The sequence below is a fragment of the Mauremys reevesii genome, linkage group 4, assembly GCF_016161935.1.
Source record: "Mauremys reevesii isolate NIE-2019 linkage group 4, ASM1616193v1, whole genome shotgun sequence".
NCBI classification, from domain to species: domain Eukaryota; kingdom Metazoa; phylum Chordata; order Testudines; family Geoemydidae; genus Mauremys; species Mauremys reevesii.
The window spans coordinates 84,621,607-84,649,245 of record NC_052626.1 but is presented as its reverse complement, the minus strand read 5'-3'; the positions used below and the strand labels follow the sequence as shown (position 1 = coordinate 84,649,245).

General features: G+C 39.7%; 1 protein-coding gene across 9 annotated transcripts in view; it reads right to left on the bottom strand.

Annotated features, from left to right (window-relative positions):
* Positions 1-27,639, bottom strand: part of NAV2 (neuron navigator 2) — a 333,951-nt gene that overhangs the window by 57,507 nt on the left and 248,805 nt on the right. For all 9 annotated transcript variants that reach the window (XM_039534978.1, XM_039534979.1, XM_039534980.1 and 6 more), the window contains 3 exons: positions 12,603-12,741; positions 5,700-5,991; positions 4,029-4,731 (listed from right to left, as the gene is read on the bottom strand). In XM_039534978.1, the coding sequence (XP_039390912.1) occupies positions 4,029-4,731; positions 5,700-5,991; positions 12,603-12,741 (1,134 nt within the window). The remainder of the gene's footprint in view (positions 1-4,028; positions 4,732-5,699; positions 5,992-12,602; positions 12,742-27,639) is intronic.

Here is a 27,639-nt window from a genome sequence, read left to right as displayed (position 1 = left end):
GCAGCCTCCAGCTGCTATGATAGTCCAGACAGGACAGTAAGGAGTGTGGGGGAGAGGAGCCCAGCATCCCGCTGCTAGTCCAGGGACAATTGAATCTTTTCTTTACACATGAAGGGCGGGAGCTGATGGAGCTCAGCCCCCTGTTGCTATGATGAAGACGGTTACCAGCCATACTGCACCATCTACCAGGAAAAATCAGGAGTTTTTTACACAGGCGCCCATGGTCGACCTCACTGGATGCTAGTCGGCATGGTTACCAGTTCTTTTGCACTGCACCATGTGCCAAAAGGCTGATGATGACAGTGGATATCAGCCATATTGCACCATCAGCCACCCATGGCGGGGGGGGGGGGGAGCGAGGATGTTGGTGTTGACTGCTGCAGCATTGCGTCTATCTGCAGCATTCAGTAAAGATAGGGTGACATGTAAAAGGGTCAAGAGAGGATTGTTTTCCCTTTCACTTCTGGGGGTGGGTGGAGGGGGCGTAAATTGCCGAGCTATGCCCTGAACCACCGCGGACACTGTGTTTGACCCTAGAAGCATTTGGAGCTCAGCCAAGAATGCAAATGCTTTTCGGAGACTGCAGGAACTGTGGGATTGCTTGAGTCTTCCAGTCCCCGCTCCCTCCCTCCATGAGCGTCCATTTGATTCTTTGGCTTTCCGTTATGCTTGTCACGCAGCAGTACGCTGAGTCCCTGCTATGGCGTCTGTCTGGAGAATTTTTAAAAATGATTTTGAATTTCGTCTTCTGTAACGGAGCGCTAATAGAACAGATTTGACTGCCCTTACAGCGATCACATCCGCATGGTCCATGCTGTAGCTCTTTTTTTATTTTGATTTTTAACTGCATCGCCACACGTGCTGCACGGAGCTCCACGCTGGGCAAACAGGAAATATTCAAAAGTTCGCGGGGCTTTTCCTGTCTACCTGGCCACTGTCCAGATTGCTGTCCAAAGCGGTCAGTGGTGCACTGTGGGATACCACCCGGAGGCCAATACCGTCGATCTGCGGCCACACTAACCCTAATCTGATATGGTAATTCCGATACTAGCGCTACTCCTCTCATTAGGGAGGAGTACAGAAATCGATTTAAAGAGCCCTTTATATCGATATAAAGGGCCTCTTAGTGTGGATGGGTGTGGCGTTAAATCGGTTTTACGCTCCTAAAACCGGTTTAAACGCGTAGTGTAGACTCCTAAGCATTTATATCACTTTTAAAAATTGGACATATGCTCCTAAATCACTTAAGTGCTTTTGAAAATTTCACCCATTAGGAGCAGTGGTTAGGACATTTAAGACAGCTCTCTGCTAGGAACATAACAACATGCCATTTTCTATTATCCCTAAACAACTTCCTTAAGGGAGCCCTACATTTCTTCTGCTTAGGACCAGATATGATCGCTACATAGTGGTGATTTGACAGTGGAGATCCCTGCAATTTATACAGGAAGCCCTGTTTCTAGAATGTACTATGAGGGTGTTTAGCTTAATCTCATCTTTGATCTTAATTTGCTGAGCATACTAACAACAAGCATATGCCAGCTGCCATCAGACCAAGAAAGTGAAGAACGTCTTTGATTAATGGAGATTTTTGAGCCAAACTAATGCTAACTTCTCTCAAAAGAAACTAATTATCCCCCAGTGCATACTCAGAGACCAGACTGTAAAAGATTTCAGAGGGAGATAGGGATATTTTCATAGTGCTACCATAGAACAATGACAAATTCCTTTTTTAAAGCAGATTGTCACCACCTAAAATATAGTCAATATGTCTGACTCCCAGCCCCACTGGGATGATCTTGTTGTATGGATAATGTCTCCTGGCATCCTGCTTCTCAAACCTAATTAAATGAGGTAATTAAATAAATAAAAAAGAGTCATGGAGCTGGACATCCAAGGAGGTTGGGGTCTGAAGAATGTACCTTTTGAATGCAGAACCCGCTCAACTCAGCAAGTTGGCAGTGTCAGTATAAAGGTTAATCTTGGAAGGAGACATCTTACAGACAATAAGAATATTTTTGCTTCTCTCCTAGTTTTGACAAGAAACAGGCATAACTGAGCTGACTGTTGGGTTGTGTCCTTAGGGATGCATCAGGAGAAGAGTGAACACTAAGGCTCACAAACAAGTGGCATAAAAACATGCACGGTCTTCTATGTAATATAAATTATTTTACATGACAGAAAGTGCTAGATGAGATATGCTGGAACAATTAAGACAGCACTAAACTTTCATAAAATAATTGTAATTATGGAATTTTACTCTTCACGTAAGTGTAGAAAATATATTTGCTTTCCGATTCAAGGTTGGTAGCATTTAACATATAGCAGTAGCAGTCCTTACTGCTGTCTTTTTATTGTTACAGATGCGTATTTGCTGTGTAAAATCAGCATGGAATATTAAACACAAAGAGTGCAACAAAATTCTCAGTATTACACAATGACAGGGCTAGTGCCCAGCAATACACACCCTGGGCAAATTCCACTAAAAACGATTTAGCTGTGCCAGGCACACATTTATTTATATAGTCTGGTGACAACTGAAGAATGAAACAGCTGACAAAGAAAGTGAAGGTTTAGATTAAACCTTAACCTCCTCCACAAGGAACTCTTTAAGGCACCTGATATTCTCTCAGTGTCTATTCTTAAAAGTTGCATGTAGTTCAAACATTATACCAATGAAGGGTCTAGTAAAATGGCGTTCTGGTCATCAACAGAAATGTATGAGTGAGTTTGATTATTAATATATTTGAGCCAAGCAACAAGGGCATTTTTCATTTATGGTGTAATATCAGAACAACAAAACAATCTTTTAGTTTTTTTATTTTAAAATAGTAATTGCTAGAAATTAAATTTTCAGCTAGACATAACTTTTCTAATGATGTCCAGAAATAGGAGAATCACTAATCACAGGTCATGCTGAATTATACTTGCACAGGCTTTTCAAAGATGGCCATTCATCTAAAAAGAAATGAAGTATTCTTTTTGTGCCTAGCTGGAACCCAAACCACCACTACAGGAGTTACAGGAGCTCAAGTTGGCAACTTGAATGGAATGTGACATCCCCACTTCATTTGAAGTAGGATGATGTCAGTGTAATTATATGGAGATGAAATTATGATGTCAAGACAACAATGAAATCCAGAACACTGCAACTCAAAAGAGACTATGTTATTTACGATGTCAAATTAAAGTGGAAAATAATGTTAATGTATATATTTGCTACAGTCGAGACATTGATGCAAATGCTGCAGAAAAGCAAGGAAATTAACTCCCACTCACCCATGTACTTGTGTTAAAAATAATGGGGAAGGGAGGGGAATATATACAGTCAGAAAGAGCTAGGAAATAGATCATTACATGTAAGAAGATTTCTGTAAAAAATAAGAAAATTCAATGCAGCTGACATAGTACCTTTAGTTAAGCTGCTCTGTACCTCCATACTTGGGCACCTAAGGTAAAGAGTCTCACCACACAGGACAACGTTACACTCAACGGAGTGAGATACTGTATTGGGCCAAGTAAGTGAACAAATGTAAATATACTGGGTCAAATTACGTTCTCACACTAATGCAAATCTGGAGTAACTCCATTGACTTCAACGTGTAAATCTGGCTGAACTTTGGACAGTTTCCCTGTGCTACTGCACAATGTGTAAGTACAATGGGGTGAAATCAATAGTTCTACAGGAGCCTGTAACCTTGTTGCTGTGGGTTTATATTTCAGCCTTTATAATGTTTTCAAGTACTAACTTTATTCTGAATTAGCCACAACTGCGATCATTTTGGGGAGGGTTTAACAATCAATTTCAAAATGTTTAAGTTTGCTGCTGTCTCGTAATGCGATAAATATTTACAATATTATTGGTGCACATATATACTAGCTGTGAAATTAAATTTCAGTACAAAGACCTCAACCTAGCACACGCATTAGTAAGAGCCCACAAAACTTAGCCAGTCCCTGGCCTAAACAGACATAATTGTATAACTCCAGTTAATGGTACTTTCACAATGAATACATTTTGTGCATACCTGCGCAAAGTGGGGGAGGCCACATCAGGGTACTTGGCTCCTTGTTGGTGAGTGCTTTGAGCGCCACTAGAAGCAGCCTGTGATGCAGGGTTCACTTTAACAGAATTACATGAAGCCACACTTTCATTGTCAGACGATATCCCTTTCTCTTTATCTGTTTGGTTGACTAGACCTGGCAGAGAGCTTCCGAGGGATACCTTAGCTGGCTCTCTCATTTTAGGGACAGGCAACCCAGCTGACTTGCTGCTTATGTTGGAGTCTATGCTACTGGTACTAGATCTATTACCAGCTCCACTTCTGCTACTGGATTTACTGGGCCTGGGTAAACTACGATACTGAAGATTAGTGCGGGCACTAAGTGCTAAGTAGCCATCGTCCTGGTTTTGTGAGCCATCAACACTAGTTTTCCGACCAGTGGACCGGCCCATGAGTCCAGATGATTTGGGGATTTTGCCCAGTGTGGCTGATCTGCTGGTGATAGTCGCACCACTGGCAGTAATCATAGTCATGCCTCCAGCTGACCCACTCTGTTTCTTAAATCCAAATGTATTTGTATTAGCAGCAGCTGTTCTACAGTTACTTGTGGGAGGCTTTTTGGATTCATCACCACTGCTCCGTCCTGCATCTGATGGAGAACGTTTAACATGTCCAGCTTTAGGAGAAAGTCGACCTTTTTCTGATACCTTGGCATCATCAGTTTTCCCTAAAAAATAGAAAAAGAAGTCAAATGCTTAAATTGAAAATGCTAAGCAAATGGTAAACATCAAAGCATCATGAAAAACAAAAGTATGCTAGCCACAAGAGTGTGGTTAAGAATTATGATCCAGTTTGTAATAAACAATAATGCACTATTGAGGGTTATATATGCAGGCTTGCCAGGAGAGAGTATCTGGTGTGTTTACCTTGAGAATACAAAAAACAGTGAACAAACTGTTAAGTAAGAGTGACAGATAAATAAGAAGTGTTTTTCCTTCATGACTACCATTGGTTGGATCCCTTTTTGTCAATAGTGAAGTGATATGATATGGCAACAATAAATAAGCTTTAGAAAAAATGTGTATATAACTGGTAGAGGCCACATTTTCAAACCAGACCTTGACATTTCCATTCACAATAGGGTATACAACCAAGTATGAGTGAAAGTGTAATTCATCTATTTGCATGCACAAATATTATTAATGTTCAAGCACAAATTTGCATGTGCTAAGAGCTCTGATGAAGTCCATCTGAAAATTTGCTTTAATATAAATTAAGATGCAGGTGCTATTTTAGCAGTGAAAAAGCTTCTTTCACACAACTATCCTTAGCCACATAAAGTCTAGGTTCTGAGTTACTCTTAATCCCGGACTATGAAAATGGAGTTCCATTAATTACAATTACAAGAAACAAGAATATTGAACTGCAAACACTGTGTCCAACGAACAGTCTAATTTAAGGGACATTCAAAACAGGCAAACAATATTCAAAGCATTTTGGTATAATAAGTATCATTTAAAATTCAAATACAGCCATAAAACCGAAACACAGAGATTTAGTATGTTTTATATACACACAACCTACGAGTAAATATAGAACTAGTTAAAGTTCATCGCCTGCCACAGGAAAGCAATTAAGCACTTTATTTCTCCATTGTAAACCGTTGGCCTGCCTGTGTGTTACATTTTTCCTCACCTGTTCCAGGTGTCTTTAGCGAGCCTGAGGTAGTTGAAGGTTTAGTCCTCGGTGTAGTAATGCCAACCTGAGCTGACATGCCCCGTCTCCAGGAACCAGTCTGTGAAATGACAGTGTTCTTCCTACCAGAAGTGCTTTTATCAGATTCATCAGACACATCGGAAGGATTTCGCCTCCATTTAGATCCAGACTCCATCTTTATGCCACTATCTGATCCTCCATCAGATTTCTTGACTTCATCACTGGACCACAGGGAATTCCGCTCGACCTGTGAATGCTTTTCTGCATCAGTCTAAGGGAAACAATAAATCATAACAGAATCTCCATTGCAAATTCCTTTATTAAATTCTTCCTTTTTTAGGGCTCAAAATCTAGAACCACCAAGCTGATTTAAAAAATCAATAATAATTTTTTATTACACTTAGACATTTTACTTTTGTTTGTTAAGCCTGCTTTTTGCCAGGCAAAAGCCAAGATAAATGAATTCTACTAACTGCGTTTGCTTTCTGATACACTGGGGAACAATCATTAAAAAGCCAAAACCAAAAACCAACCAACCAAATATCCAACACATACCAAACATCTGATTAATAAATAATAAGGAAAATACTCAGTTCATTGCCATTTACCTCCTCCTTGAATTTTATGTGAACCCTTTCATTGCAATGCATAAAGATCATTTCAAACATGTGCAGCTAGGTTTTCTTTGTTCTTGCTGCTTTCCTATCTCTCGTCTGGCAATTTGATCTCAAGAGCACAATGAGGTGGCTTTTTGCATAGACTGAGAGATGTGGAATGCTGTTAGTTTTAATCTAACTCATTAAAAAGACACCCAAGAACTGGAGAGAAATAAAACCCCATTATACCACTTTCAAACACATTAAAATCCGACTTAAATCCACAAAGCAAGTTAGTTCATAATTTGCACTGAAACTCCATCTCTTACTTTTTTATACTTTGCCAATCCTACTGCACATCCCATTTATAAAGTCAGATGCTTTATGGAGATTTCTGCAACAACCACTCTCAAGGATGGAATTTCCCACTGAACAAACCATAGCTGAACTCCAAACAACCCTATCAATATCCCATTATATTATCCTATATATTCCCAAACTCATTCTCCTTTTCCTTTCCCATTACCAATGACTATTAAGACATACACCTATTAAAAATCCACTTACTGAATTAGGTTTCCCCTGCCAAACTTATTTTGTGATAAACAATTGGAAGTTTGTAATATCACAACCAACTATAAAAGCTGACCACCACCCACATCTTGGAGAATGTGAACTCCAAGCGATATTTAAGGTTATTCTCTAATCACAGCACCTTCATGGAAGCAACTGTCAATCCACACTTGCTTGTGTCTCACTGAACTGAGTTGTGCAGAAGGAGGCTAACTAAGGCCTGTTTCTGCGACTTGCTGAAAAGTGCTTTCATCCCACTGGCCCCAGGGGAGGTGAGAGTGGTGAGAACCTTGTATTAGGCTTTCAAGAACTTCGAAAGATGTGGTCTTAACTAGCCAAGAGCTTTTTTAAAAAACACCCTCAGATACCTGGGTAATCAGCAAAATGGCAAAAGGAAATACAGAAAAAAAGTGCCTGACAATTTAACATGCTCTCTGCAAGATACTACATTTTATTTTGAAACCTCCCATCTCCCGGAATCTGTCTATAGTTTTATAATTTATTTTCTTTTATCACCACATCACATCCCTAATATTATATGAGTGAAGGAGATTTTTTTGGTTTAATTTCTTTTGCCTTTTATTGTGATATTTAAAAAAGATCAAGAAAAAATAGCCTAAGTGTTCAGTATATGAAACCCAACACCATAAACTGTAATGGTTTATTTCAGTGTATGAAATAGTTGGGGGGTATTTTATTTTTCTTGTTATTAACTCATTAAATGATAAAATACAGTCCAGGACTGTGGATTCAGGAATTGTTTTATTGTTGACACTTTCCACTTGCCATTCAAATGTAGAGTTTCTCTGCCTCTTCATCCAAAAAAAGGGGTCTCAACATAATCCCCCAATTCTGAGAAACACAATATTGCTTTCTTCTTACACCCCTTTCTGATGGAGACAAGATTTGGGGATTAATGTTTGTGACTGTAAACTTGTGAACAATATCAGCTTTGTCATTAACCAACAGAATCTGGCTACATCTCCCAGGTGTTCTTCGCTACAATGTAGCTTCACTTAACTACTGCCTAAGTTTATCTACCTCTTACAAACAAAAAAACGGAACTAATAAATCCAAGCCTATCATCACCACTCTTCCTGTGTGTGCTACTCCCAGTCCGTTGTCTAATCATCGTCTATTTACCCTAAAAGCCCTCCAGAGTAGGACTTGTGTCTACTTGTCACCGAAGTGCTTAGCACACTTTTGGGTGCCTACTGACAAATGTTCCTTTACTTTACACTTCCCTGGTTTGCCTTTGGAAAACAAAAGAAAGATAAAATCTCACCACCAGAGAGTGCCTAAGAGCAAGTTCTCTGACAATGTAACAGCTTTGTTCTCTTCAACTTTATTTGATGCAATTATTGTACCACACCTTCCTTTATTTGATGCAACTATTGTACTAAGCATCACCTTCCCTGGTATTTGAAATTTTGCAAGTCCACTCATGAAACAAGTTGACCATAGATGCTACAGTTTCATGCCAGACAATGGGAACAGACCAGAAACATGGCTGAGGCCGAGAACCCAAACACAAAGAAACTTTCCATCACAACATTAGCTGAAACACCACCCAGTTTGAGAGACCATTACATTGGATGAACCTGGAAATCCTGAGACGGGGGTGCAGCTGTCTGCTGAAGGTCATCAGAAGGCGCACAGGATATAGGTGAACAAAGACTGACAACTGGCTGAGCCGGGAGCAACCTTAACCAGCTAATGAGACTCTTAGAACTTCATGACTACGATAGCAAACCCAGAGATTTGCTTGGTTTAAAAAGGTTCCATTTAAAGGTTCAGTTACCGTCCTTTCAAAATAATGGGGTTTTGATTTTAGATAAGTCTTCTTGACTCATCTGATAATTTACTGTTGCTGTTACCTTTGTGAAGGAACTGCTTTTTCGTGTGAACTATTTTAGCATTTAATCTACTGCCAGCAAAACTTCCAAGCTATTTTATCTCATTCTCTCTCCCAATTATTGTTGCAGTCTGAGTCCTTTTCAAATGTCTCCTAATTCTTATTTCCCATCAGAAGATGTGTACGATGGAATTTTAGGGATTTTTTTGGGTTGTTGTGGGAAGGGACAACTTCCATGAATTTTCTACATAGATTTAAACTTTTACCACATTTATAGTCAGTTTTTCAGAGGTGCTGAATTCTCACAGCTCCCTCTGGCTTCAGCTGAAGTTGTGGGTGCTCAGTACATCTAAATATCAGTTCCTTAGTCTTGTATTTAGCAGAATTAGATTTGTTTCTGTTTTGCCTTTCTTGTTTCTTTTGTTAAGATAATACTGCATATGCGTTACTGATTACATCTACGGAGACTAACATGTGAATGCCCTCCCCTTTTGATATGCTGTATTGTTGGTCAGGGCTCCCAGTTTCACATGCATGAGCTCCACGATCTCTCTTTAATTATCTGAAATCCAAACCCTGCACTCCCTTAAACAGATGTTGTAAGACCACAACTAAAAAGCTATGAACCTGTCACACGGGGACCAAAGCAGTAGGGAGCCTTGAGAATGGGTACACCACATCCTTGTGTGCTGTGAAGATCTCTGTGCCAGGTCTTTGTGGCTCACCGCATGGAAGAAGGCAAATACGAACAGGCAAAGACCATAATACATGGGTCTAAGCAAAGACTACAAGAAAGGGAGGAGAGTGGTGGCCAATATATAACACTCCACTTTCATAGGCTGCGGCATTACTTCTGAGTCCACTCCCAAACTAAGCAAGATTCCCACAGTCAAAGCCCATAAACCTGCTCTATGTCAGTGAGATTAGGATTTGGCTTTTAAGAGATGAAATAAAGTATTTTGTGAATAATAATTTGCAGTTAACAGCACCTTTCATTTAAGGACAGCAAAACACATCAGAAATTCTCTAAAGAATTTAAATATTTTTGTGAGATTTATTCTTGTTTTCACTATAACTATATGTCAATGCTCTAGTATTAAGCAAAAAGCTGGTCCTAAGTTGCATGATATAAGCAGGTGTGTATACTGTTCCTTTGGGAACAGCAGATCTGATCTTTCTGAGAGTGTTCAGTGGATAAGGGACTGGATACTACAGGGAATGCTTGGAGATGGCTTGGGGATTGGTGTGTGCCATTCACTAATCTACAAAGAGGGAGCAGGTCCTGCAGAGGTCTAGAAGGTAGTACTTATGTTGCCAGAAGTGAGTGGCTTCAGGGAGCTGACTCACAGCAGGCACAGACAAGGCTGCCTGATGCTTAAGAACTGGTGCTGATGAGGTGCCTCACAACCCTGGGCATCCAAGGGGAGCATCCCTCCTCCAATTACTAGACTGTACTGCCTGTGCAAGTTTGGGGCCCTATTGTTCTACCAAAAGCTTGCATTCCCTTGGACGCTAGAATGGTTGTGGGAGAAAGGGAAGTAAGTTTGATGGTACTATTAGATTGTGATCTCTTATAAATACTTTCTAGAATCTGACCCACTAAAAGGCATGAGTCAAACTCAGTCACCTATTTCAGACTAATATTTAGTCACTTGCCTTTATTTTCCTCAATGTATTCTAATGTTCAGACACTTCTAATTTAACAATTGTGTGGAAAATCCATAGATTGCCTGTGTAAATCCTTTTGTAACATGCTTGAAGAAGTGCTTCAACGACCGTAACCCCTTTCTCCAATTCGGTGGAGGACCTGCATTAGCAATTTCAAACACACATGAAATCACTGACATAACAAGAGGCTAACTCTACAAATCTTTAATGTAGGCTCAAATATGCACCTCATGGCCAGGCAACAAAGAGTCATACACTCTTGCAACACAGTACTTTGGCAGTGCAACCCTTCATAGCAACCACACTTCTACATTAAAACAGCCATTAAAAGAAGATTTAGATCCCAGTCCAATCTGCCCTCTCCCCACTTAAAAAAAAATTGTGACCATATAGGGATCCCTTTGCAATGCCACATGTGATATCAAATTAAGACATCCTGTGTCCCATTTGTGATAACAGACACACCTTGGCTTCATAAACTGTTTTAAAAAGAACAAAAATGGGTTTTTCAGTCCTGCGCTTTTCATGACAAAATTAGTATCAACATGAAAAGAAAACCACTTATGTTATTGCAACGCTTAGTGAGGAACAATCTATTGTATGAAAATGAAATTACTGGACATCTTCTGCTGTTTTTGGATATGTGGTTCCTGAGCACTAAGAGTTGTATGCATGATGCCTATGGATATGAAATTTACGGTCTTCTGAAATACTGCCAAAAGTAAAAAGCCTGCAATAATGTGCAGCCCAGGAAGCTTAAGATAATACAATTCCTTAGCCAATGTGTGTTTACATTTCCGCTGAAAGTGTAATAATCTTTAAACTCTGGCATTCACTTAATTAAACTCTGTTCTTTAATAAATGGTACAGTATACTTTCTAGTGCAAAAGAAAAAATCACATCTGTTACTTATAATATTGTATGTACAGTGGGTCTATTAAAAAATCAACACTTAATTGTTAACACTGTGGTAGCAGAGATGTCACAAATTTCACATACAGAGAGACTGTGGTATCTCCCATAGACCAGCGTGGTGACTGGTGGTAAGCACTAATGATGACCATTGTATTGGGATGTGAGCAGAGAGAATAATTACTAACTAACTCAGCGACCTATGGCCTGATTTACAAAGGTGCTGAACTCCTTCCATAGCTTGACCCCGGCTGAAGTTACTTAGGCCACTAGTGTTAATATTTTTCATTAAAATAAAGACTAAAAAGCACTTACAGTCCCACAGCACTTTACCAACGCTAAGCCTGTTCTCAATAGGTGCTGAGCACCTACAACCCTCAATGAAATCAATGGGAGTTGTGGGTACTCAGCCTTTAACAACACCAGCTCCACACGCATACAGCATCACTTTTAGAGTGGAGGGCAGCAGGCAAACTAGCACATAGCACAATTCAGAGCAGATATATCTGCCCCCTTTTAAAGCACAAACATATTACAATCGTTAAGCAAACTCCTCCTAAAGTGACCTTCTTATAAGCGAATATCAGAAATTCTTATTTGATCATTATGTTTACACCAAGTACTCTCCAGAAAACATACTTGTTATGCACACACGGCACAATGTATTTTGACACAAGGGAGTATTAAGGGTACTGTTAAAAAGATATAAAGGAGTTAAAGAGAAAGAGAACACTGAAAGATCAGACTTGCCTTCCAAAGTAGCAAATCTGTAAAAAAATAAAAATAAACTGGAAAGTAAAATAATATTTCAAGAGGTTAAAAAAATGTACAGAAAAAAGTGATGAATTCTGCCCTCTTAATTTTTCTGAGTAGCAAGTAGCCCCACTGATTTCAGTGGCACCAGCTGTGCAGGTACTGCTCAACATCAGTAAAGGTGCAGAACTGACCCCTTAAGGTTGAAAGTTCTGAGAGTAAAATATTAAACATTGATCAAAACAAATTCTGACAGCAGGAGTTTGTTATTTTATTTCTGGTCAGGTTTCCAACAATTTCAGCATGAGTTGCTGAAAGGCTGTAAAGGAGCCAAATATCACAGTCTAGGGTTACTATTATAAGAAATATGCTGATGCATTCCATTCTTCATTTCAAGAAAACACTGAACTGTTGAAAAGATGAAGTAATAGACAGGCTCATTCACTTTAAGGGATTGTAGCTATTGCTTAGAGAAAATAACTCCACCAATGCTGCTGTACGTCTCAAAGGAAACAGAAATGTTACCTGTGCATCTATGTTTTTACGGGAGGAGGCAGGTGTGTTGGCATAGGAGCTGATGGAGGAGCTGGTGTTAATGTCATCGGTGCTGAGGTTATCTATGGTGTCACTGATCCCACTGCTAACGGAGCTGCTGTCATCCCAGCTGCAGAAAGAAGCACATGCTTTATACCCAAGCAAGACAATACTATAGCTGTTGAGGAATCAAAAGACATACAAGTGATAAAACGAAGTCTCAAGATGAAAAATATTATTAATACAGATATATTCAAAGTGCAACTTTTGACCGGTATGAGGCTGTACTTCTTGGTGACCTACTTTCTACTGGATATCATATTCAGTACTATAGATCATCACTTTATGATCACCTATTCTGTATTAGCAATAACATCCTGCCACCAGGATACTGGCTCAGCCCCCAGTTTATATAGCAAAACAACGTTTAAACTAAACATCACTCCCTACCTCCTCAGTCCCAGAGGAGAACTGGTATGTTTAAGAAGATACTTCTTGACAGATGAAGCAGGACTTTATTGACTCATCAGCATGGACAGGAACTTAAGTGGCGAAATTAATTTTTGAGCAAACTTCTGGACTCTGTCTTACTAACTGAACCTGGATAACAAACTATCATCTTCCATCACCAGCACCACCACCATCAGCGCCTAGTTATATTGTATGGTCGCCAAACAAGACAAAGGGACAGAAATTTATTTAGAAATAGCCAGCTGGTTGTAGTTTTTAAAACTCTAATCAAAGAATGCATTTGTTGTTTAACTAATGCATAACCCTGCTGACCCTTACATTCATACTCCTGACAGCTAGGTAAGACAATAGCTTATTATTTAGGACCAGCTTTTCCAGCACATGTTAGCTGCAGCTTTTTCCATCAAATATGAAAGACACAACTGGAAGTTTAGCACAAAAAATAACCACATATTTAAAGCAATTGGAAGGTCATAACAGACAAAAGAAAAAAAAATTCTAACATCAAGGCAGACACTCCACCCTTAATGTGCACTTAAAGTAAACTGTTCAAGTAAAGATTTACAAACTAGTATACAATGACTTCTTTTCTAAGGATAATAAAAACCCCATTTGAATAACTGTCCTACAGGCAACTCTCCAAAGATGCCTTTGGAGCCCTTGCAGCCTACTGGTAAATACACATTTCAGAAAATGTAAAAACAAATATCTCATAGACAAATTGTTAGCTGTAAAGAAGCCCATTAGAAGTTACTATTGTTTAGAAGAAAAATATTTTTTCCTCCTAGGGCTAGTTTAATTTGGTTATATTTTGAAGAAGAAGAACTTAGTAATAGAAAAACAAAGATATAAGCTTTTTAAAATTAAATCTAAGAATCCTTGGAATATAACAAAATAAGCAAGAAGACCTCACAACAACAGTTTTATTGCAATTGCTGTTTCTAGTATTCCTTGTAATATACAACAGCTCATTATGTATGACCACACAGCATTCTCGTACTCCAATAGGCCCTGATTCAGCAAGACACTTAAGCTTGTACCTAATGTTAAGCACCTGAGTAGCCCTATTTACATCAGCCAGTTCCCTTGACTTCAATTAGCCTGTTTACATGCTTACTGTGAGGCATGTGATTGCTGAAATGGAGACATAATGCCTATGAACAAAGTCAGAAACATGCATGTGACTGTACTAGTTGTTGTGGCTTTAAACAGAGACTGCACAGTGTTTTAGTTTAAATATTTGATCTACTTTCAATTTGTTATACTCTGATGGAGAAGATTAACCATTTAAACTTTATATATTAAAAAATATACTACTTCATTACCAAATTAAAAAAACCAAAACAGAATTGCAACATATGTGGGGCCCAGAGCTAGAATATCTTGCATTTTGCCTGCTAACAGCTAACCTACACTATTCTTGAAGAATGCTGATGCCACCAGTAAATGATACTGATGCACAAGCAAAGCTGTTTTGATAGGATAAGATGCGACATAAGCTAAAATCAGCCAGGTCAATTTCAGCTTTACTCCAAAGCATTTCAGAGTGTGTGGGGGCGTGAGGGGGGAGGAGGAATCAGTCTAACAAAAAGGGAGAGAATTAAATGTGCGGGAAAAAGAAACCTTGGACTATTTAAAACAGAGTTTTAAAAAAAGGCAATATAAGCAATTACTTTGCACCGTACTTTCAAGCAAGACAGATCACTGACTTTATTTTAATATAACTGTTGTACTCTGGACTCTGTAGATAAGATCATCATGGAAGTAGTTTTATCTGTTACTTGGCTAAATCTTTCACAAAATAAAATCTGTACAACATACATCTTGGTACAAACAGTAGGAGGATTAAATTGATCCAATTAAAATACATGCATATTTTAACCTCTTTTTCTTCATTCCAGTGTATGTAAAGTTATTCATCCAGTATTCTAAAGAAATAATAATATGGTGAGTAATACACATTACACTATATCCTATCATATACCCAGGGTCATAAAAAACATAGAGCTCTAAAAAAATGTATAAATCGAATCACTGTGTACGCCACCCTGCAAAGGCAGGGTATAGTCTCCTCATAGAGGACCTAATCAGTTACCAAATTGATAAATGTCCATTTCACATTGTTTCTTTAAAAGATGCCCCAAAACCGCATGAATTAGTTCACATTATTACCTTGCTTCCGTGTCTTGATGGTTAAAGTCAAAAGAGAGGAAGCCGAAAGGGAAATCTAACAGCCCTCACAATTACAACATTCCTGGCTCTCTGAGCCATGATAACTTCTTTGTAATTTAGCTGGTGCAATTAATAATTTCTGATGTCAGCAAAAGTCAACTCAGCCATAACGCAAAGCTGGAGCCTTTGGGCTTTCCTTCATCCACTTGATCAATCAACTGAAACTCTACTTGGGTTACTCAAAATTACATGAATTCTTGGAAGTATATTTATTTCAACCTCTTGCCCCATGTGCATAGAAGTAGTACAACAACGTTCTCAAAGGATATCAGCACAACTGAAAACATGTCAGATTGTAAACAGGGTCAAGCTATAGTCTGCTATTTCAGATATTGTAACATCTGAAGATATAAGAGACATCCAAAGGGTGTAACAAGACCCTAGAGAGGCCTGGAGCTCTCAGTCACTGTGCCATCAAGTTTAAGGGACCACTAGATCATCTAGTCTGACCTCCTGTATATCACCAACACCACCCAACATACTTGTATTAATTAAGATGGAGTAAATGGGCCAAAGATGTTAACATAACACCCATGCACTAAACCTAATAACTGAAATAAGAAAAAAAGCACTACAAAGCACAGAAGACTAGATTATTATGTGCCACAGGCAGAGAATAGGAAGGACTGATTTGCACCAGTGCTCAAAGACCCTGTAATAGCAGGAAAATAATTAATAAGATATATCCAGATAATCCTGGCAAGTGATCCACACCCCACGGGCTGCAGAGGAAGGCAAAATATGCCCATGGAAATTTTTCTTCCCAACCCCACACATGGAGATCAATTAGACTCTGAACCATTGAATCAATGGGAATTTGGGTGCTAAGTATTGGCCAGGATCAGGCCTACACCATGCACTGAGGAACAGACTCTATTATACCACTAATAATTATTTTTGGCTGATGTTATATTTGAATAGCATCTGTTTCCTGATGCTCTGAATTGAAAATAAAGTTTCACAATGAAAGCCGGGATATGTAAGAACCTGAATAGCCTAGTATCAACATATCAACTTGAATATTTTCATGTCTACTTTTGGAGTATGGGGGATGGCTCCTATCAAGCATCCAATTGTCAGCCTAACTCTCTCATATCTTACCCTGTTCCACTGTGTGACTCACCACCTCATAGACAACAAGCTGACAATGAATTAACTAAGGGCCCTTGGGTTTTCACCCTCCCACAGTTACTGTTTCTCTGACCCACATACACTTCTCCTACTCGAAAGCTGCCTTCATGCTCTCTGCCAGCACAGGAATACAATCTCTTCCATAGCAGCAATCTCTCCTAAGAGGTGCTTTAGAGCAGTGGTTCTGAACCAGGGGTCCGGAGCCCCCAGAGTCTGTGAGCAGGTTTCAGGGGGTCTGTCAAGCAGGGCCAGCATTAGACTCACTGGGGCCCAGGTCAGAAAGCCAAAGACCCACCAAATGAGGCTGAACCCTGGGCCCTGAGGAACTTAGCTTCGCGGGGGCCCTTGTGGTATGGGGCCCCAGGCAATTGCCCTGCTTCCTACCCCGCTTCCTACCCCCTAACGTTGTCCCTGGCTTTTATATGCAGAAAGCCAGTTGTGGCACAGGTGGGCTGTGGAGTTTTTATAGCATGGTAGGGAGGGCCTCATAAAGAAAAAAGTTGAGAACCCCGGCTTTAGAGCAGTGGTTTTCAAACTTTTTTTCTGGCGACCCAGTTGAAAAAATTGTTGATGCCCACGACCCAACAGAGCTGGGGACGAAGGGCTTGGGGTGTGGCCTGCTGATTGCGCCACTCCCAAGGTGCCAGAGTAATTCCCCACCCCAGGACCAGCCCTGCCTGCACTGGCAGCTCAGCCCAGCAGACACGGGAGTGGGTCTCTGGAGGGCCTGGGGGAGTGCTGCTGGGCTGTGAGGGGGTGGGGAAGATCCGTGTGTTGGGGCACTAGAGGTGGGGGTTCTGTGAGGGGTGCGCTAGGCAGTTGTGGTGGGGCTGTGAGCAGGGGGTGCTGGACAGGGGTGGTGTTGTGCAGGGCGCTGTGCATTTGTGGCAGGGTCGGGGGGGGTGTTGGGCATAGCGGGTCTGGGGAAGGTCTCTGGGGGGAGTTCTGGTGTTGGGCGGGAGGAGGGGGAGAATGTGTGGCACAGCATGGGTCCACCCCGAGGGGAAGGGGCATGCTGGCAGCACAGGGCCGGGCGGGCCATTGTGTGTCTTGCAACTGCTGATTTGTAAATAATGCCCTTGGACTGGGCTGGGCTGGGCAGAGCGGGGCTGCCTCTGCCATGCCATGCCCCTGGCCGGCCCCTCACTCCAGGGACCAACCCCCCTGCACCATGCTCCAGAGCCCCATGGGGGCCCACAAATATGTTTGGTGACAAGCCCACCAAAGGTTAATCCGGCCCTGCTTGTTGCTGTTGTGTATGTGTTTTTTTAAAACAATCTATCAGCGTATTCCCATTTAATAATATTCTTGTCCATAGAGTTGTCTGCTTTTGTCTATTTGGAAGGAGCGCAAGTATCACCACACAATCCTCAGGACAACCTATCACCGCAGATGTCATTCATATTAGCATATTCAATGCAAACTATCAATTAAATCATTACTAACTAGTGCCATTGTCCAAGTTTGAATTTTGCCCTTATACTGACGTGTGTATTTTATAACTTCTCTCTGGAGCTTCAAAATCAAACACAAAATTACAATGAACAGCTTCAAAAGGATTGTTTGTCAAAGAGGGGAAGCAGAGCCTTAGGGCATCTACAGTATTTCAACTGGAAACATGGCAATTACCCTTTTCCACCTAAAGCTTTAACTGTTTATTTGCTGATTGAGGAAGAAAAACTTCATAGTACAAAATTAAAAAACAAACAAACAAAAACTTAAAAACTCATAAAATCTTCCACGAAGAAAGCCTCACAATAAAGCTATACTTAAATTTCCATTGTTTCGTTTGGGATCCAGGATGATATTGACATGATTGTATCAGGAATTCAAGAAACCATATTGAATCACTTGCATGCTTTCCCCTCCCCCTAAAATGTTATAATACCAGTATGCCAAATAAATGTCTGCAGAAGAGTGGCTGAAGAGAGCATCTATTTGAAAGAGTAACTGTGAATGTAATGAAAATATTTCATACGCATATGAATCATCTACAATATTGAAGTAAGTCCCCTTTGTCACATTTCTATATGTTTACTTACATTTTCAAATGAAACGTTTCAGAGCCAACCAAATTTGGAGTTTAGAGGCACCAATGTTACATTTGAACAGCTCTGAAAAGTGAGAATGCCAAAACATTTAGAAAAAGCAAACCATGAAGGATCTGACCATCATGTAGCAAGTTTCCAGCTGGTCTTGTTGAGATAGAATCTAATCCTTTTAATGACATCCCATATCATGCTGCATAGTTAGACTTTCAGAAATCTTGCCAAAGCTGCTCAGACCATTTTAGTTTTTAGGGACTATTCGGTTTTTATTCAATAAAACATTCCGTTTCATTAAATTGTATTTTAACTAAGATATGATTTCAGGAATATTTTTGAAGGCTATATTAGAAAAAGAATCATAATTAGCAGACGATAATATTTAGTCCAGCAAAAGACATTTAAAAGATTTATAAAAGTTATAGGTGCTCTCTTCATATTTACTCTGCCCCCTTTCTTAGTCCCTAATCAAAATTCTTCTATCAGCAGTGACATAGTATTCTTTCCCTCTTTCCCGCTCTTTTAAAACTGGAACAAGACCAGCCACTGACAGACTTCCTGTGTGCACAATCAAGCGCACACCATCTAGGGGATTTTCTTCCTATCTGAGCTTGCCCCATGGAATCTACCTTCAGAAACGTTCTGAAGATTCTCAGGAAAAAAACAAACCACCATGTCAGTTTCTATAGAAACTAATAATCTCACATTGGAAAAGCAGAAATTTAAAGTGTGAAATCATCATGCTTTACCTGATCGTATTTGGTATCAAAAAATCATCAGCCAGTCACTATATATAACCACTAAGCACCGCAACCAGACTGCTGTATTAAGTTGCAAACATTTGACTGGTGGAACTTGTTTTTTGGCCATTGTTCAACACAATTGTTCCTGTGAAACTACACTGCCTCGAGGGGTTGGAGATAAATCAGCATGAGTTAGTGTGTCTGACCCAAACGTAGGTTTAGCACTAACCCACAACAACGTGAAAGGAATCCTGTAAAAAGTTTTTAGTCAGATACTAACTCTTGTCTGCTGGAGTTGCACTTCACCATTCATATTTTGTAGATCTTCTTATACAAGTACTTGCATAGTCCCCTTTACTGTAGTTTCTGAGCACCTATGAAGTGTATAAGTAAGGGACTAATCCTGAAATTAGTGCACAAGAAGGGGACCCTGTGCCTCTGAGTCTGCCTGCATAGTCAATTGCAGGACCAGGGCCTAATTTAGCCACCAGTTGAATGTCTAGGGCTTGACCTGGATCTCACCCCATTTTCTTCCAGCTCCATTGACTCCCTTGGAGTTACTCCTGATTTACACTAGTGGAAGTTGGCAGGAGAATCAGAACTCTTGTACCATTGCTGAGATCAAGGTTAAGCTTTACTGTTAGTGATAATAATCCCTATAAAAATGTTGCACCATACTTTTGTTTTAGTAACAGATAAATCCTTTGTTTTCCAAACAGTAAAAGCAACAAATCAAGGCTGCAAATCAATAGTACTTATTTACACCCGAACGCGCGCGCACACACACACAAACCAAGGATATAAACTCTGATCCAGTGTACAGTTTGTATAAATGGGTGGTGAAGTGAGGAAGCCCACAGAGCTGAAAGAGGTGGTTTTGAGGGCTTTAGTGACCCCTGCAATTGTTGTGTTCCCTAAGCCACTGCACAAACTCTCTGCATTCTTCCCCTTTACAACTGATCTGTAGTATTTTTTCTGTTTTCAGGCTCTTCCTCATCCACAGAGAGAGTGCAGGATTTCCCCCATGGACATATATGGGAGTTCTGCATGTGGATCACAATTAGGATTTGCCTTTTCTTTTTTCATTAAATGTTCTCCTCCTCTCTCCAACTGGAGGAAATCAATAGTGTGAACCCTCAGAGCTCAACATGCAGAGCACATCTACATTGACTGGAGCAGAGGGGCTGGGCTAAGAAACATGCTCCAGGATGACTGATCAGAGCAATTCCCACAGTGTTGAGAATTACCTTAGCAGAATGTCAGACTAACTGTGAATTTCAGAATCTTTGGGTCTTTCTGTAGTTGCCCCTTGATTTTGCCCCTGCAAAGATTTTACACTTCTCCTGATCCAAAAGCTGACACCTCAAGAATCACAGTGCCCTCTTACATTGTACTAGGGCATTAGTTCAATAACAGAAGAGAGTGCTACCTATTGAAGTACCAACAGCATTTCCTGACACAATGCCTTCTGAATACCTAGATTTTCTCTGGAGGTCTCCCATCTAAGTACTAGCTAGCTCCGGACCTTATTTAGCTTGTGAGATCTTATAGGACAGGGGTAGGCAACCTATGGCAGGAGCCGGAGGTGACACATGAGCTGATTTTCAGAGGCACTCACACTGCCTGGGTCCTGGCCACCGGTCCAGGGGCTCTGCATTTTAATTTAATTTTAAATGAAGTTTCTTAAACATTTTAAAAACCTTATTTACTTTACATACAACAATAGTTTAGTTATATATTATACACTTATAGAAAGAGACCTTATAAAAACGTTAAAATGTATTACTGGCACACGAAACCTTAAATTAGAGTGAATAAATGAAGACTCGGCACAGCACTTCTGAAAGGTTGCCGACCCCTGTTATAGGATCACATCAGAAGGAGATACAGTTGGGGAAATTCTGCTTCACAGATCAAGCAAAGATTGTACATTAGAGATCCACATTTCTGATACAATATAAAAATATTGTTCATAATGCAAAGGCATATGGAGTAAGAGCTAGTGAGCTGGATTCTTATCGTTTTGATGTAAATCAACCATTAAAATGTGGGAGGAAAGGGGTGAACTACAGTAAAGAAACAAAAATATCCTGAAATGCAACAGGTATTCAGGTTCCATGGTGATAAAAACCTAGATGGATAGATTAGCCAGCATTAGCAAGCACAGTGGGAAAAGCTCTGAGCATTATTATCCCACGTTGGTGTTTCTGCTCACTCTCAAACAGGGCAACCTATATGCACATGTGACTGTCAAGTGCCATGAACTCACTGACAAGGCCATCCCAAAAGATGGATGGACACTCCATACACTCACATAACTGAAACCTACCTGTAAGTGGCATGGTAGAATGTGACCTCTTCTTTCCCTGTCATCCTGTTTTTCCTCTCCTGCCTTTATGCAGTATTGCAATGACAGCCTGGGGGGCATGGATCAGCATTCATGTTGCACTCCCCATCAGTACCCGGACTGGGCCAGGGAAGCTAATGATCCAACCAATGGACCAAATTTGGTGATGAATCCTGGTCACATGCCACCTGAGTTAGTTGTGCATATGTTAAGAAGAATGACAGCACTATACAAAAGTTCTCCAATCTCTTCAGATCTGCCCATTGCTATCCGCCTCAACCAGGATTCAGCACAGGAAACTGCAGAGAGAAAGTGCAGAACTCCCGTGTGCCAAGAACTGAAGTAACTGCCAGTCATTGAAGCTCTCCATTATTTATAATGGACCATAAAAGTGCTTTATAAAATAATCAAGGTGCAGCTCCTGCCCCAAACTGCATACAGTCAAACAGATTTTTCACATTTGGAACATCTCTTACATCTTGTTTCATACAATACTGATGAAAGGCAGCTGAACACACACGGACACAGGGATAATGTATGCACACTTACACTGTGCTCCCACAGTAAAAAGAGGACAGAGACTAAATTTGGTCTTGCTAAAATATTAGAATTAGCCAACATATGTTCTGAATAAAATCAAACTTGGCAATAAAAGTCGTTAATTTGATCACTGGGAGCAGGATTGTCCCCAAAGAAGCCAAACCACTGAAGAAAGAATGACTTATCATGCCATGATTTAAAGAACACACACACACAATCAATCCATAGAATCCATTTTACTACTTAATTATACAGACACATTGTGCTGAAGATGTCAGTATCAGCTCAGTAAGCAGTTGGTTTTCTGGTGGAATTGTAACATTTTAAGTAGCATCAGTAAGTCTTGGGCTTGTTTCAAAGAAACTGCAAATGTAAAGGATCTTACTCCTTAACTCAGGCAAGTACTTCCATGGAAGCCAATGAAACTTTGCACAAGTAAGAACTACATGCATGAAAAAAAGACTGCAGATCAAATCCTAAAATGTCAACGAACAGACCTCACTCACAATGGCGTGACAACAGCCCCAAAAGATATTGTTACACAATGCAGAGCGTGAGAGCGCTCACTCTTGTAAAAGCAGGTTCTTAATTTTGCACAAAAAGCAAACTAACAGTGCAAGAATATTACAAAGCCCCTAACATAGCTTCCTGAGAGGGATGAAAGGTCTGTAACTCTAATGGGAACGATACTGATTTCTAAACCAAGTTACTTATAATGAAATAAGAACAACTTCATGCTAACAGTCAATAAATATGTTTGTAACTGGCTGAAGCATAGATGAAGTCAGTAGAAAAAAATATACTTTCTCTCAATTCTTGCATATTAAATTCCCTGTTATTTTATGAAAATATACCTAAACAATAAAATCTTGATTTAATTTATTATTCTGCACTTAAAATGGAATACAGAGTGAAGTGAGAAAGAAGCTTCCGGTGTAAAAACTGCCTGTATTTAAACAAAGCTCTTGCACAGAGTTCATGCTCTTGAAGGTACAGAAAACTTCCTACCTTGTAATATTCCGAGGCCAAAGCATTTCTCCACTTTGCTTCCCATGAAGAGTTCCAGAGAAAGGGCTTAGATTTATTTTACACGTTGATACCTTCATCAGGCTACCATTAAAAACTCCGCTAAAGAAACCAGCTTTTAATTTAAATATATGAAGAGATATTTTAAGAAGAGCAAGGTTGTTTTTCAGCAGAGCACTCAACACTTAGCAGCTCTGAAAGACACTAAAAGTAAGAGCTAGCTAGAAGGTGATCATCAAACTCCCCTGAAAAGAAATCTGATCCCTCAACTAAATTAACCTCTGAAGTGCTGAAGGAGTGAGAGGTCAAGACTTTCTGCTGGTACTAGGTCATCTGGGAAAAGTTGTAATGTGGTGGCAGTGAAGCGGCCAGCTTATGCAAACCTCTAGATCAGATATCATAAGGTATGGAGTAAAAGCCGAAGTGAGAATACCTGTAACTTTGTATTTTCTACTAGCTCGACAGCATAGTTTGATCACAGCTGCAACCCTTTAATCTGAAAAACACATTTCATAATCTATTTTCATTTAAACCATGTTGAAAAATTAGACTAACATTTTTCCTTTTTAACATTTTCACAGAAGACTCTCTGATAACACTGAATAAATACACTTGTTTGTTTACATTCATTGTATTTAAATGAGAATTTAGCAGTGTCAAAAGAGAATAATAGGCATTCCAATTATTTTGCCATAACACATACAGAGACTTAAATGGCTGCAGTCTAGATAAAACATATACCTCATAAATCCATTCCTTAGTGACTCTTTCAATTTTCAATACAGAATCTGTGGCATGAGGAATCATTATAGTACTATGGCAAGGTATATGGATTTTTGTCTGAGAAGGGTTTGAATTAACTAATCCATATTCACCACTGGAATATAAGAAGTATATTACATCACTTCAAGAGAAACAGAAATGGCTAATTATGTATACTGAATAGAGGAAAAATTATGTTACAGTTATTAAGATTAAAAATAATTTTGACGCCAACATGAAATAAATACAACTTGATAGAATTCTATCCAAAAACTTTGCAATCTCTTATATGAAATCACCTTTGAAATTCTACTATAGGAAATGATATTGTTATATTTATTATTTGTATTACACTAGATCTCAAAGCCCCCAGTCAAGATTATGTTTGTACAGCATCCAGCACAAACTGAAAGTCTGTGGGGGCAGGAACTCTTATTTTAAAGGCCAGATTCCTGCAGTTGCATCTACGTGTGTAGAGCCTATGTGAAGTCTCAACGTGGATATAAGGCTCTACTCAGATGGATCTAACTGCAGGATCAAGAAAACACCTATTCGTCCATGTAACTCAATACAGAGAGGAAGGAGAAAGACAAGAATGAGAATAATAGTAACACAAAGTTACATAGAACAGCTAAGGGCTTGATCCAAAGCCCAGTGAAGTAAGTGAAAAGATTCCCTTTGGCTGCATTGAGTGTTGGTTAGATCAGAGCATAAGTGTACAATTTGGAGGCTTCCCAGTTTTTGTTGTTTTAAATAACTCCCATGGACATATGTTAAAAAATGCTAAATGTTCTGGATCCATGCAACATAGCAAGTTATGAGGAATGATTCATTTGGTAATTTTTCTAAGGGTAATCAATGCCTGTATAATTAATGTGGTTCAGGTCATACGATAAATAAAATCCATTACGGTACAGCATATTTTCCAAGGAGTTCAAGCTCTAACCAGGAAAGAACACAACACATGTGAAGTGTGTTCAGTTTCTGGGGAGAGAACTTCCCATTTCTCAAGGGGAGTCGGTGGGGGGGGGATTATTGGTGGGGCTGGTAGTACTGCCTATTATTAAGGTTGCCTGACACTTCACATTAGAAGTTTCCGTTTTCAGTTGCTTATAACTTTGCCAAACTTTTAACTCTTTGGGCTGAAATTTTCTATGCTATATTCCTCCCTCAGATTGAATTTTTTGGGAAATTTCAGCAAAATGATGTAGTCATTTCAGAAAACACAGCTAGGGAAAAAGTCATTCTTTTGCCCATGTTAAAAAAAGTATTGATACTGTGATGGAGGTGAACTGTGGCTGGGACTTGGAGGGATGAGACTGGAAATGTTTGGGCAAGGAGAGTGGGACTGGATTAGTAAGGAGACTGGGGAGCTGGGGTGAAGGCAAGCTAGGACTGGTTGGGTAAGGACACCGGGACTGGTAACTGATGGGGAGGGAAGCCTGGAGATGGTTGGGCCAGGAGATTGGGGCTGGAGCTGGTGAGGGAAACGCGAACAGACTGGGAGTAGGAATCAGTGGGCAGGGACAGGGAAATGGGGGCAGTGAGGCGGGAAAGACAAGGAGCTGATAGGCAGGGGGAGAACCGAGATCTGCGAGGCCAAAAGACTGAGACTATGAGCCAAGGAAGACTGAGATGGGATGAGGAGCCTGAGCAGGAGACTGGGACTAGGACCCAGGAGTCAGAGTGAAAACACAGAATGGATGAGAAACCAGGAGAGGGGGGGAACTTGGACTGACTGAGCAAGTAGACTTGAGCTGGGGGCCACTAAGACCGTGAAAAAATATTATGTGATTGAGTTAAATACTGAATCATAACACATAAAGGGGTGAATTAAGGTTTCAACCACAATGATAAAGAGTCCTGTGGCACCTTATAGACTAACAGACGTATTGGAGCATAAGCTTCTGTGGGTGAATACCCACGTTGTCATTCATCTGACGAAGTGGGTATTCACCCACGAAAGCTTATGCTCCAATACGTCTGTTAGTCTATAAGGTGCCACAGGACTCTATTGCTTTTCACAGATCCAGACTAACACGGCTACCCCTCTGATACTTAACCATAATGATGTTCTTTTAATATAGTTTTTGTGTTATATAAAAATGACATTTCCTATAGTTTACACTATTACTGCCCACCTTCTAGGGTGTCCAGATATCCCAATATTTGGGGCTTTTTCTTATATAGGCACCGATTACCCCTCACCCCCTGTCCCGATTTTTCACATTTGCCATCTGGTCACCCTACCACCTTCAAGCACACTGACTCTCAGCTTTACAGGAACAGACACACTAATTCATTTTTGAAAGATGATTTACTTATCAGCCTAAAAACTAGTGTTAGATTTCTAATCTATCTAGGTTAGATCTCAGTTATTCAGGTTACTGATGAGTGAGTGTGTCATGGAAGCAAGATGGGCAGACTTTCACATGAAGGGGTCAGGGAGAGGCAATACTGTGCTGTAGCCTTAGTTTCATCTCTAGAAAAACACCAGTCATTCATTTGAAAGTCAAAGAGAACAGAAGGAAAGAACAGAAGTCAGAAAAAGTCTACCATAGTGGACTATTAACCCTTTTGAGACTAGATATTCTACAGCATATAAATATACATCTTTTTTGCATTATGACATCTTTTTGGTTGAAAGAGTTAAAATGCAAGTGTTCCTAAGAGTCTAAAATACATGCTCTAGGAGATAAATTCTCCTGCCAAAACCTCCAAATAAGCGAGTCAAAGCCCAAACTTTCCTTTCTATTCTGGAGCCTATATTTTAGTGGATACCATGTTACTATAGTAACACAGAAGACTGGTTTATAGAGGATGGTGGATGTGACAATTTGCTATTTAGAACAAATACAAATAATCAAAGCAACCTGGAAAAGCATCATTTAACATAAACGTTTGTGTTTTAGCAAGAAAAGAGAGGCTGTTAATGTAATTCCTTTCTGCAGCTGGACCATTATCTGTATTAAACTAGATTAGTGATGAATAAAAGATAGGAGCACCACTCTTATGCTTTTTAATGGTGTCTCCAACTTGGAGCACAGTCACCCACTCTTTCACTGCATATTTGTATAATGACAAGGCTAGAAGCCTCATTAGCTTGTTGAGGATTACGTGGGAGAGATATTAAGGTAGTTACAACATGCACTACTTTAAACAAAATATGCATTATCCATAACCCATAAAAAGAGAGTGAAGACACTGATGTGCTATTCATGCCCTACTCCTGCCTCTGTTGATGCCAATCGTAACAGTCCTTGTGTGTCATCTATTAGTTTGATCATACAAAAGTTATTATGCTGGATAACCAAACTGAAATAGCTAATTTTTCTTTTATAAGCTATAATACAATAACCTTCATTTCTAGTTACTTGCCTACATAGGAAAGCCCTATAGGATTTTATAGAAAATTAGAGCATTTCTTTAGGTTTTCAGATCCATCCCATACAATTTTGTATTAAATTGTATCCCTGTTACAGCATTTTACAGGATAGATTTTAAAAAAACCTGTCTATTAAATTCAATGGGCCTGATTCTCCACTCCACAACATCAGTTTTACACTGACATGTCGTCACTGGAGCCACTCTCTCATAGAACTGGTATAACAGTGCAGAAAGAGTCCTTATACATTTTTTAAATAACTCCTATTGAATTCATATATAACACTTTGAAATTCTTTAAGACTTTTTAATTTAAATCAGAGTATTAAAGGAAGGATTAGATTTCA